This window comes from Corythoichthys intestinalis, chromosome 14 (assembly GCF_030265065.1).
Source record: "Corythoichthys intestinalis isolate RoL2023-P3 chromosome 14, ASM3026506v1, whole genome shotgun sequence".
Taxonomy (NCBI): Eukaryota; Metazoa; Chordata; class Actinopteri; order Syngnathiformes; family Syngnathidae; genus Corythoichthys; species Corythoichthys intestinalis.
In genome coordinates this window covers 16,521,539-16,535,164 of record NC_080408.1, presented here as the reverse complement: position 1 = coordinate 16,535,164, position 13,626 = coordinate 16,521,539, and the positions used below count along the sequence as shown (strand labels likewise).

The window sequence follows — 13,626 nt, the reverse complement described above, 5'->3', positions numbered from 1 at the left end:
CGCTAGTCAAGGGGTCCCCATCCGCCGGGCCGCGGACCGTTACCAGTTCGTGGCATATTTTCTACCGGGCCGCACAGAAATAATATTTTATTAACGACCGCATTTTGGCCGAATTAATCTTGGCCTGTGCCCCTGCTTAACACATCAATATCCCTGTCTACTTTAGATATAATACTAAAGTATAGATTAGAATGTCGTCATAGAAATCCATTGATTGACTGCAAGCAGTACATCTTGTTTTGTTTATATAATATATCTATGTGTGCTTGTCCTCCATAATAACGTATGACTAGGCCCCGGGCGCAGCACATTTGTTTCCCTACACTAGCGAAAATGACTGGAAAACAGACGTCTTTGGAGAGATTTTTTTACGGCCAAAAAGGGCACCTGACGAGCCAGAAGATGAGCCCATAACCTTGAAGACCCACGAACTGCGAAGGAGTGGATTCGTGACCTGTTTGTGAATAAACAGAGTGATTCGAGCATGTCTGTGCAACAGGAGGATCAGCTTGTAGAGATCGCAAATGACGGCGACCTTAAATGTACATTTGAGACAATTAAAGTCATTACGGAATATCTTGACAGCGCTACGAGAACACTGAAAACCTTGCTACAATTTCCAACATCGCATCTTTGTGAAGCGGGCTTCTTAATTAATGCTTAACTACACGGCGAAGGCGTTAACGGTGAGAGCGGTGTGCAGCTAACATGGCAGGATGGGTCTGAGGAGAACTTTTGTCCATCCACGGTCAAAAGTAAGTTAATATTCCTTTCTTTAAGAAAGTTTGTAGCGTTTACTTTGGAATCACTGCATTCGCGGCAATTTTTAATGTTACGCACATGCGCAGAACCTCATAGTTGCAGTTTTTGCTGGGTTGCAAAATTTGTCAAAACACCGGTCCGTGAAAAAAAAGACCCAAATCACACCAGTTCGTGGTGCAAAAAAGGTTGAGAACCCCTGCACTAGTCTACAGCAAGATCTTATGGCACAAAGAATAACAGACTTTTCATTAAGAATTGTATATAACATGCTGTAAAACACAATTTCTAATGCAAATCTATCAAATGCTAACATGTGTTGGCTCTTAACCTAATACCCACAAAGCCACTCGTTCATTAAAGGCTGATTTATTAAATCACCACGCCGAACCAAATGCTATCATGCTACTACGGACTATGCTAACATACTAGTACAGTATCTAAAGCTACTGTAGGCCTAGAAATACCAGCAATCTAGGATGATTACTCATTTTACATAATCGCACCTTGTTGTAAGGTACTAATTCTCCTCAAAACTAACTAAATGTGAACATAATAACACTTTAACCACAAAAATCTGGCAAGATAAGCGTAAGGAAAGCGCTAAAGTTGACCAAAAAAGGATTTGACACCCGGAATTCCTGTTGCTTTATTGTCATACACTCTTAATAAGAATGGATCAAATGCTAACATGCTTATTTTGTTGTGCTTATATCCACATTTTACCTTGGATCCTTTCTCTCCTTGTCGTCCTTCCTGTCCCGCCGGTCCAATGGGTCCCTTTAGGAGAAAGAACAGATGCACAGTTATTGATGCTTTTATTTAATTCGTTGAACAATGGCACAAGCTTCGACTTAGAGAGAAGCCCCATCATGCTAAAAGCTATCCTGTCAGCCTCGGGTCACCGGCCTACAGTACGAGTGTGTTGTAATGTGCCAGTAAGGGTTATCATCAAATGTAAGCGTGAGTGTTCATGTGCGTAGCCAAGTCTGTAAGTGTACGGATATTAATGCCGCCACGCATTACCAGCATAAGGAGTAAATTCTCAGGACTTTGACAGAACAGTACTGATATTATGGTAATTACGGTATATCTTTCATGAGAGGTCACCAGACGGGTGTCCAAGGCTCACATGAAAAGCCTGCAAGCCTGTTAAGAAAATAGTGTATAACACCCCTGTGGGATCTTTTTGATGATATAAACAAATTTGACTTGGGCTGGAAAAGGCTTGGTTTTCTTTTCCCGTGCAGTTACAGTATACCACAGGTCCACTGTGTCATAATATTAAATACAACACATCACAAGAAAGAAAATTCTATACAAATTTACAAAAAATGTGATTCAGATCAGAAAAAACACTCATTTCAAGTCCTTTATTTTTAAAACGCTCTACTTACACGTTTGCCTGGAGGTCCTGGTACTCCGGCCTCTCCAGAAGGACCTGGGGGACCCTAAATAAAGGGCAGGGGAAACATTTGCAACATATCAGCATTTAACACTTCCTGTTGCAAATTATCTAAAGATTGGTGACAACTTACAGGTTGACCAGGCTCTCCGTCGTCTCCCTTGTCACCTCCTAAACCGTCAAGGCCCTAAAACATGGGGATTTCGAAACATGCAAAATTGAATGCACATTTGTAGCCATAGAACATGTAAGCAGACTTGAAAATATAGCGCCTTGATGACATACATGCATTAACAAACAAGACCACATAGAAAATTAGGTAAAAATGATAACAAAGTAATATAAACATAATACTCACAGCAGCACCTGGCTCACCAGGGGGACCAGGGTCTCCGGGGAAGCCAACAGGGCCCTACAGAGACAGTGGAAAAAATATTTAGTGTTTTAAAAACAACAAATATTAGGTGAGTTTTCAAAGATGTTTACTTACAGGGTTACCCTTGGGACCATCATCTCCAGAAGGTCCACGTGCCCCGGCAGGTCCTGCAGCACCAGGTGGTCCGGCTTCTCCCTTCTCGCCAGTTTCTCCGCGAAGGCCCTGATGAAGAAAATTGCATCAGGGAGTGATTTAATGACTTTAACCACATTCTTAATCAAGTATGATAACTATGGTTCAGATTCAGTGCAAAAAGGACTTACTGCTGAACCTGGTTCTCCAGGTGATCCTGGGTTGCCAGCCTCGCCTGTTTCTCCCTGGAAGGTGACAAGCAAGAATTTGTCTAATATTCTCGAAAAGTTGATACCGTTCATTTTAGAAATGTCTTAAAAAAGGTTGTATACTCCTTCTCCCCTCCACGTGCCACCAAGAGAATCTAATCTCGTTTAAACGTTACAAAATAAATTTAACACTCGATTTGCTGTCCCCAAACATTTTAGCCATTCACCTCTATCAATATCCCATTATCACCTGGACACGAAGTAGAGCTGGGCGGTTTTCCGAAAATTTACTGTTATCAAGATGGTTCACGATGAACGACGTGATTTTGAACATGTTAATAATTTTTTTTTTTTTTTAAATGTAACAAAAAAATAGTATTTTCAGCACGCTTTGACTATGTGTTGTTCGGCTATGTTCATTCCCCTTTAAGAAAGTAGAGCCAGTGTGCTTATGTGTGAAGTCACGTGGCTATCAGAAAATCAAAAAAACAGAAGCACGTTGCTAGCAACCAGTACGCTAACGGTAATGCTACAAGTAATTGAGTCCAAAAGTAAAATGGCCACAGGCATTTCGAGTATAGTATTACTCGACTCTAATAGTGTGGTGTTGGTGCCAAAAAGGAACTCTACGTCATTGTCTGGAAGTATTTTGGATTTGAGAAGGATGACGAACCATGGAGCTCTACATCAGTTTGACTGTCCATTTCATAAAAAGTGGATGTGGGAGCAGTGTTTTGGGCACGGACTGCACCTAGCGATCAGTACGTCGCGTTTTTTTGTATCTGTGTGTGTGTGTGTGTGTATGACTTCTCTGATAGCTTTTATGATGGTACAATTTACAATGGGTCAGATCAGCATTCAGCATTAAGTATAATCCAACAGTGTCGACTATAATATGACCGTTTAATGGCCACAGGTTTATTTCTGTAAGTGCTTGCTTTACTCTGTGTCATTACTGCCATCATAATATCTTAAATGTTTCATTGGCATAAGCGTTAGAGCAATATAGCTTAATGTGTGTGTGTAGGGAAGAGGGGGCATGCGAGTATTTCAGAAAATGCTCTGGAAAAAAAACTGAAACATTGAAGTAAACACTTGCGTTGAGTGATCATGTCACAGCAGCTACTAACAATAAGCTGTCTGATACTCGGTCCTTCGTTTGAAGTGCACTGTTCAAGCCCCTCTAGCTTGAAGTCATTTGTGTTACAATGACATTTTTGCACAGTGGCCATAGCAATATTTACAATGCCGTACATTGTTCACGTCACACAGGCAGTTTAAATAGTTATACATGAATGCTTATTGTTTACACAATATTTTATATATTTTATGTTTACATTGAATGTACAATTTTTAAATATGTTAAATTGAAAGCTGGTAAATAAATCAATGAGAAACAATTAATTTGTATTTCATGCATTTATTGAGATTTTCAAATTAGATAACAGTCCGCTTGGGTGAATTTATCGTCATTTATCATTATCGAGGTTAATTTACCATGATAAGTACTTAAGGCCATATGTCCCACCCCTAACAATAACTCCAAGTTGAAAGAAAAGTTACCAGATTCAAGCAGTGTATAGTTAACCCCCGCTCCATGTATACAATTCAATAACTTGAAAGAGCATAATTTTCTTAAATTTACTCCCCAAAAATCAGTACTACATGCTAGTTATGTTTATTGCAGTAGAATAGCCTTTCCCAGATTTTTGTTCAAGCTTCACACAATTTAGAAAATTTAAAAAAAATGTTTACAAATTTTTTAACAACAAAATTAGTCATTACAATCCAAGATTGCATTGCTCGATCGTCTATCATAATGATAGAGTAGCTTTCTCCAAACATTTTAAGTCAGGCACACTTTTCATGTCAAAATACATGACCGAAAATACCCCCAAACAATAGTTAGCTTAGTGCTTATATCTCAAATGCACCACCTTTGACATCCCACGTACCTGCTCGTTATGTAGAACACTACTTGAAAAAACTTTCTCACCTTCTCGCCAACTGCTCCTGGTCCTCCAATACCACCCGGGGGGCCTTGAGCTCCCTTAAGGTGCAGTATACATGTCAGTAAGAGACTTTATAATGTTCATTTATATAGTACAAAAGGGAAAACAAACTTACACTAGCTCCACCTGGTCCCTGGGGGCCACGGGGACCTGGAGGTCCAGGAGGACCCTGTCAAAAGAAATGCATATGTCTTCAAGTAGTCAAAGTATGATAAAAATCTACAGCAATTCTTAAACACTCACCATGGCTCCAACGTCTCCATTTTCTCCCTTCTCACCAGGAGGGCCGGGCAAACCCTGGGAAATGTGGGAGTCATATTCGTTAGAGCAGGTTTCTCAAACTTAGACATGGAGAATAGGAATCTGTGTGTCCTTATAGTCTGAACAGTTTTAACGTATCACATGGAAGTTTGATATACTCCCATTGTTAATTGTTTATTATGATTTATTAATTAGGAGAAAGCAACATACAGGAATGGATTATGGGGGGACAGGAAGGAAGGAAACAGACAGAAGAGGAGAAGAACAAATAACAAGAGCAAAATTTAAGTTGCTGGTGCTAGATGGTGACAGCAAACTTTACAAGTAACGGGTTTGTAAAAAAATATTTCTGCAGTTTAGTTGCAACTGTCTTTTTCTGATATATCATGTGGTATGTCTGTGTTAAACTGTCCCCTTGCAGCCAAGGAGCGCACAACTGACGCACTGACGCACATGAAATAATAATGTACAAACTAGTGCTGTCAAAGTTATCGCGTTAACGGGCGGTAATTCATTTTTTAAATTAATCATGTTAAAATATTTGACGCAGTTAACGCACGCACGTAATGACCCGTTCATGCATTGCCTCAAACAGTTTACAATGACGCCGTTTTAGCTCATTGAGAGCGAAAAGGCATCAAATATAAGCATTGTGGTGAACGACGTGGGGAAGAAAGACAGGAGATGATCTTTTCCTTAACGCGCTTAATTGAACACAATGCAGAACATACTGTTTAACATTTGCAGCCACCGTTGACAGTCATGGTTGGCCAACGTCCCATCATGCATTTGGGCGGAACAGTTAAGTCGCTACAGTATCATTTAGTGAAAGCACAACAAAAATAATATTCCTATCTCTCAAAAAAATCATGTTCACAAAAAGATAAGCGCTCAATGCAAAGAGAACTGGCATTCCCAATCAAAATAGCTATGCAAAATACACCTAAAACATACTTACCTTGCCTTGGCCAGATCTCTTATTAATTTAAAACTCGCCATTGACACCTTGTGGTGTATTTCAATCACCACAACTTAAAAAAAAACTAAACCAAAACTATTATTAAATTTTTTGATTGAAAATTTTACAAATTTTATTAAACAAAAAAACATTAAGATGGGTTTTAATATAAAACTACTATAACTTGTACTCAAATTTATTTTTTAAGAACTACAAGTCTTTCTATCCTTGGATCCCTTTAACAGAAAAAATGTCAATAATGTTAATGCCATCTTGTGGATTTATTGTTATAATAAACAAATACAGTACTTATGTACAGTATGTTGAATGTTTATGTCTGTCTTGTGTCTTATCTTTCCATTCCAACAATAATTTACAGAAAAATGTGGCATATTTTGGAGATGGTTTGAATTGCAATTAATTTTTAAACTGTGATTAATTCGATTATAAATTTTAATCGCTTGACAGCCCTAGTACAAACTGTTTGATTTAGTACATTCTGTTATAGTGGTTTATTTTGTTTTTATGAAGCACTGTGGTGTGCTATATTCTTTATTTAAAAAAAAAAAAAAAAAAAAAAAAGAATGGATTACTTATTTCAATGAGTGAGTTACCTACGCACTCTTTTCCAAGTTAGCTATAAACAATTTCATGTTTGTCAAATGGCTAAATGTTTAGTCAGAGGACTTTTTAAACTGTATTGCACATATTTACGTTGCACAATTTGTTTTCATTTAACAACTCCATAGGCCTACAGCTTTATTTCTCATTGCTGACTTCCTGGTGCAAAAGAGTCAATTAATTGATCATGGCCTGAGGCTTCATTTGTGAGCTTTGCGAGTTTGGACAACTAAATGAAGCATCTCATAGTGTGCTTGCTAAAAACATAACGAGCACGTTTGTGAAACAGATGCACTAATGGATTAGAAGGATGCACTCTTTGGCACACAACGCAAATCAATATGTGTTTACTAATGCTTCTCTGTCTTTGATACGTCCAACCACAGCACACTGACAAAAAAAAAAAAAAGTCAATCTATCCATTCATTGCCCGCAGAGAAAAAAATCATTAGCTCTGCACCCTGAGTGGACATCTACTGAAGGGCATTCCTAATTAAAAGAGAGGAGATCAGAGGAGTGTAGGGGGCCCAATTAAAACTCAATTGTGTCGAATAACGATGCTATCTGGTTCTATTGGCCGGCAGGGCGGACGGCGTGTGAAGGTAATTAACTTTGAGATGTTTAAGTGAGTTTCGTTTTATGAAAATGTCCTCTGGATTAAAAGGTTGATTGAGCCAAGGCAGCTTCAAACTCTCAGTTTATGTGGTGAGTTATGCATGAAATATAATGTCTTAGTTTTTGTTTTTGGTTTTTTTTTTTTGGAGGGGGGTTACTACTCTATCATGGAAACGTTTTTGTTCCGTGATTAGGAATGTTTTCTTGAAATACAGGTAGTCCCCGGCCCCTGGGTTACGAACGATTTCCATTCCTATGGTGGTGACGTAAACCGAATTTCCGCGTAAGTTGGAATTTACCCTTTTAAATACCTCTAAATCTTAAAATAACTATCCAAAAAGTCCAAAAGTGTTGTATTTTGTTTAATGATGGAGGATACACTGCCCTCTGGTGGCAGTGTGGTGTCTGGCTGGACTGTCGCATTGTATGACTGAAGAGCAGACTCAGGCGTCTGACATGGAAAAGGATAGCTGGGCTCTGGTATGGTCCACATTAGGCTGTAAGTTGTTTCAGCTAATATAAGTTTTAGTATGCATCTGAAATTAAGTTTAAAGCTACAGTTTGTGGAGTTATATGTGAGCAATTTTCTATGAGATAGCGGAATTTTGTTAGGCAAATTAGGCTAATTTAATCTACTAAATTTACAGACAGACTAGATGGAGGTTTTGTGTCAAGTTTTATTTTTAAAATGTGTGTTGTTTTGAACATAAGTGTAAATATGTGTGTTACAGCTTTACAAATTGTCAAAAGTGAAGAAGGTAAAAAGCATCAAAAAGCACATTTGCCTTGTTTGCTGTTTGTAAAGCGGAACAACTTCACCTTCAGTGAGGACAGAACACATCATATTAGTAAAGTAAAGTAAAAAATATGATACTGTGAGCAGGGCCGGCCCAGCCTATACGCAGACTATGCAACTGCTTAGGGCCCCTGACCACTAGGGGGCCCCCAATCTGGCAATTTTTAAATTCATATTCTATTTTGTTTACTACAGTTTGCTTTATTTGACTTTTTGAGTTTTGATACTTAATTTCAAGCTTAAAAAATAAAAGTTCTTCCTTAACTTCTTTCTTTTCCTTTTTTAGAAAAAGGTTCGGCGCTATCTACTGTAAGTACTGACAATCATTTGGGGTGAGAAGTTTGAAGTATGCAGTGCAACAAAATCTGATTAATATACAAAATATGGACGTATGGGTTGGATTGTATGTATGGGTTTCACAGTACACTGTGACGAAATGGTGTGACAGAAATACGGGGCTCTTGGCATTATTTTGCCTAGGGCCCCCAAATGGCCTGACTGTGAGCAGACCCGGCTGCAGAAAGAAATTACAGGGGGGCATTACATTTTTTTTTTCTTTTAGTCTTCAACGTAAATTTAGCTGGAACAGTGGCGTTATTATCCGTACATTACTGAGTGCACTGAAATATTTTCTGTCGCTGAAGTCACAAGTGGTAGTTCATTGTAAAATCTATAAGACAAACGAAAACATACCTGTCAACCCGAGGCCGTTGGCAATCTTACAAATTGTGACCTATGCCCTTACAAATTGGTGACTACTCCTACAACGTTCTATATAGCTTGCAATATGAATCAAAAATAAAACTCAATTTTTAAAATAATATAAATTTATTGGTAATATTGTAACATATAACCTGGTGCAATCAAAGAATTATCAATATCTTCAGCTACATCATGATTACTAAAATTTAACAGTGACTTTTGTTATAATTGTATGTAGCACTTTTGGCAATTTTTATTATGTCTTGATGGCTGCACTTCATGGCACTTCAGCTCGCAATTCAGTTTGACTTGAAGGCAGTTCGTTAGTGTGTCTAATTATAAATGAAAAAGGTCAATTAATAAAATTAACTTACCGATGCCATCTTTGATTCAGGGAACATTTCTTTTGCTAATTCTGGGAAGTGATCAGCAATAGTTGCTGGCAAATTGTGTTCGGCAACAAATTGGCAGAATGAAATCTCCGCTTTCGTCACTTTTCATTCTGCAGACTTCATCTTTATGACCAGTGTTGTTAATCTTACTTTTAAAAAGTAATTAATTAGTTACAAATTACTTCTCCCAAAAAGTAATTGAGTTAGTAACTCAGTTACCTGAAGGTAAGAGTAATTAGTTACTTGGCAAAGTAACTGGTGTTACCTTTCATGTTTTTTTTTTTTTCATTAAAAAAAAACAAAAACACATAGCAACCTTTGCTATTTTTGAAATCGTTTAATGTTGTGATTCAACTGTTAAAGTTGTTAAAATTGCTACCGTTTTTGCCTTAGTTCCCTTCTGTCTACTTTTGACATGTTAAAGTTTTAAAACTGTTTCATCATTTAAAGATATATTCAAGATTTTGCCGATTTAGGAGTATTTTAGATAAAAAGTTACTTAACTTCGCTAGGAAGGTTCACCACAACAGAGACTTTCTGAGAAGTCTACTGCTTCAAAATGGCGGCTGTTTATTAACGCCGCCGTCCGTCATTTTGCATGTAGTTCTATAAGCATTTCATATCTAGGCGTAGATTGTAGGCTGTCGGCTAGTCAGGAAATAGTGAAGCCACCTAGCCTAGCGTCGCATTTGCTACTGACTTTTCTCGCGTCATTCAACCAACGTAGTAACGCATCGTAACGCACATTGTCTCGTTGCCGAAACGGTGACAAAATCCGAACGGAGAAAAAAATAAACGTAATGCACGGAAAAATGTAGATTTTGAACGTACGTCGTACACATTTAAAAATCAGTGCTCACTTGTACAAATTACACCGAAAGTGAACAACTTGACATGCACGCGAAAAACAATTGTGCAGTTCTGTGTGCATTTATTCAACTAAAGGGCTTCAGTGTAAACATAACATATGCATTGATAAACATAAGCACCCAATGACCGGCTACTCGGCCCGCCCTCCTTATCTGTGATTGGCTAGAAATTGCCTTCATTCCCTGCTCAGATTGGTTGAATTGAATGACGACAGATCAAGATAGGATGAATAGAGGGTTCGTCCTCTCCGTGTATGTGTGTTTTTTTGTGGAAGATTAAAAAAAATATATAACACATTACAGTCTAATCGTGCTAGGGTGGGCACAGCAGTCTCTCAGGGCGGGCCCAGCCCCCTTATGCCTGCCCATGCCGCCCGGTCTGACTGTGAGGTACAATAAGGTATTGTTTATGGAACTTTAGAAAAAAAAAAACAAAAAAAAAACGACTGGCAGACGAAACTCCGGCGTCGTAAAGTTGAAATCGCGTAAATCAAGTAAGTCGTAACCCGGGGACTACCTGTATGTATTATTATTATTTTTTTAAATTGTGAATTAGTGATATAAAGTATGCTCTACTGTGTTAACTTCTTGTGCTAGCTTTGAGTCTAGTAGCCTGTTATATGCATCAGTGTACTGTGAATGTTTAACGGAAGTGTTCATGTGTGTAAAACCAGCGGTCGCATTAACAGCAGCTTGGCAAGATGCCAGGCGCTAAATGTTAGCAGTGATTGATTTGTAGCTTGGCCTCATCTGTGCAGGAGAAGCCGGAGGGGAAACAAGCAATATTTACCTCGAATCCTGTCTTCATGAATAAATGATGGAGTATTTTTTTTTAAGACACGTAAATGGGCAGAAATGTCATCAGTAGGAACTCATTTACGTCCAGGAAACAAACAAGGGGACATAAAAGGTTACGTGTTTGGAAAGTAGATGTAGGAGAAAGAACAAACCTGCAATCCGACGGGTCCCGGAAGACCGGGGAAGCCTCGAGATCCTTCGTCTCCTTTCTGGCCAAACATTCCCTGCTGTCCTCGGGGGCCCGCCTCGCCATCGCTACCCTATAGGAGGCCCATATGAGTCATATGTTAAGACAAGAGGGTCAATAAACACATAGCAATACAGTTACGTTCAATCAGTTAACGGTTCAAATAAGTAAAATTTAAAAGATTTTTAATTACAATTCCTGCACCCTTTCATCTTCCTCGTTGTTCCTTGCTCAGAGTCCCAAGGAGATTGCAATTTTTCAAAGCTGCTGTGACGCTGTCCCAAAACTTGTAAACTATTAAGAATTATCCCAACATAAATCAATTATAATTATTAGAAAAATGTCTGTTTATTTTGTAAATCAACATTCCCAAACATAATCTTGTGGAAATATAGCTTTTTTTTTTTATTGCATATAGTTGTAGTTTTATCCTTGAAGCATTATTTGTTTCAGTACTGCCTCCAATTTCCCATCCCTATTTACAGTATTTATTTATTTATTACACCTGCACTCTCTATTGTAGTGATCCAATAAAAAAATCATTTTAAGATTTCTGAAAACCTGCTTGCCTTTTCACAGGAACCCTTGTTAAACCAACCAGTCTATAAAAAGAATAATAAGTACAGTGGGGCAAATATGTATTTAGTCAACCACTAATTGTGCAAGTTCTCCCTCTTGAAAATATTAGAGAGGCCTGTAATTGTCAACATGGGTAAACCTCAACCATGAGACCATGAGACAATGTGGAAAAAAAAAAAAAAACAGAAAATCACATTGTTTGATTTTTAATGAATTTATTTGCAAATCATGGTGGAAAATAAGTATTTGGTCAATACCAAAAGTTCATCTCAATACTTTGTTATGTACAGTACCCTTTGTTGGCAATAACGGAGGCCAAACGTTGTCTGTAACTCTTCACAAGCTTTTCACACACTGTTGCTGGTATTTTGGCCCATTCCTCCATGCAGATCTCCTCTAGAGCAGTGATGTTTTGGGGCTGTCGCTGGGCAACACGGACTTTCAACTCCCTCTGCAGATTTTCAATGGGGTTGAGATCTGGAGACTGGCTAGGCCATTCCAGGACCTTGAAATGCTTCTTACGAAGCCACTCCTTTGTTGCTCTGACTGTGTTTGGGATCATTGTCATGCTGAAAGACCCAGCCACGTCTCATCTTCAATGTCCTTGCTGATGGAAGGGGATTTTCACTCAAAATCTCTTGATACATGGCCCCAATCATTCTTTCCTTTACACAGATCAGTCGTCCTGGTCCCTTTGCAAAAAAAAAAAAAAAAAAAAAAACAGCCCCAAAGCATGATGTTTCCACCCCCATGCTTCACAGTGGGTATGGTGTTCTTTGGATCCAATTCAGTATTCTTTCTCCTCCAAACACGAGAACCTGTGTTTCTACCAAAAAATTCTATTTTGTTTTCATCTGACCATAACGCATTCTCCCAGTCCTCTTCTGGATCATCCAAATGCTCTCTAGTGAACCGCAGACGGGCCTGGACGTGTACTTTCTTCAGGAGGGGGACGCGTCTGGCAGTGCAGGATTTGAGTCCCTGGCGGCGCATTGTGTTACTGATAGTAGCCTTTGTTACTGTGGTCCCAATTCTCTGTAGGTCATTCACTAGGTCCCCCCGTGTGGTTCTGGGATTTTTGCTCACCGTTGTTGTTATCATTTTGACGTCACAGGGTGAGATCTTGCATGGAGCCCCAGATCGAGGGAGATTATCAGTGGTCTTGTATGTCTTCCATTTTCTAATAATTGCTTCCACAGTTGATTTCTTTACACCAAGCATTTTACCTATTGCAGATTCAGTCTTCCCAGCCTGGTGCAGGTCTACAATTTTGTCTCTGGCGTCCTTCGACAGCTCTTTGGTCTTAGGCATAGTTGAGTTTGGAGTGTGACTGACTGAGTTTGTGGACAGGTGTCTTTTATACCGATAATGAGTTAAAACAGGTGCCATTAATACAGGTAACGAGTGGAGCCTCGTTAGACCTCGTTAGAAGAAGTTAGACCACTTGGATAGCCAGAAATCTTGCTTGTTTGTAGGTGACTAAATACTTATTTTCCACTCTAATTTGGAAATAAATTTCTTAAAAATCAAACAATGTGATTTTCTGTTTTTTCTGTCTCTCATGGTTGAGTTTTACCCATGATGACAATAACAGGCCTCTCTAATATTTTCAAGTAGGAGAACTTGCACAATTGGTGGTTGACTAAATACTTATTTGCCCCACTTCACAAATCAACATTGCCCTCAAAGCACCAGAAAAATTGGAGAGTAGACGATGTTGATTTGAACTGACAAACAAATTTTTCACTAATTGTCTATTCAACTCAGTCATGCTACCTGCTCTCGGCCAGTCTGTCCTCGTGTCTATTTTTATTGATTTCCCGCAGACAAATTCAGACTTTTGGCTGCTAAAGCTTGAACATTTACAACAACGAGTCGCTCGTTATGTTTCCTCCTTCCTTCGGGTTATCACTCACAGCCGAAAGTCTTCGCGTTGCACTAATGAGGTAGATGTG

At 38.8% G+C, this 13,626-nt stretch overlaps 1 protein-coding gene across 1 annotated transcript in view; it reads right to left on the bottom strand.

The window, feature by feature from the left end:
- The window catches only part of LOC130929535 (collagen alpha-1(XI) chain-like), a 540,279-nt gene that overhangs the window by 11,591 nt on the left and 515,062 nt on the right, over positions 1 to 13,626 (bottom strand). Inside the window, exons 51-60 of the mRNA XM_057856736.1 lie at positions 11,058 to 11,165; positions 5,137 to 5,190; positions 5,009 to 5,062; positions 4,878 to 4,931; positions 2,864 to 2,917; positions 2,655 to 2,762; positions 2,523 to 2,576; positions 2,298 to 2,351; positions 2,157 to 2,210; positions 1,486 to 1,539 (exon numbers count right to left, since the gene is read on the bottom strand). Coding sequence (XP_057712719.1) covers positions 1,486 to 1,539; positions 2,157 to 2,210; positions 2,298 to 2,351; positions 2,523 to 2,576; positions 2,655 to 2,762; positions 2,864 to 2,917; positions 4,878 to 4,931; positions 5,009 to 5,062; positions 5,137 to 5,190; positions 11,058 to 11,165 — 648 coding nt within the window. The remainder of the gene's footprint in view (positions 1 to 1,485; positions 1,540 to 2,156; positions 2,211 to 2,297; positions 2,352 to 2,522; positions 2,577 to 2,654; positions 2,763 to 2,863; positions 2,918 to 4,877; positions 4,932 to 5,008; positions 5,063 to 5,136; positions 5,191 to 11,057; positions 11,166 to 13,626) is intronic.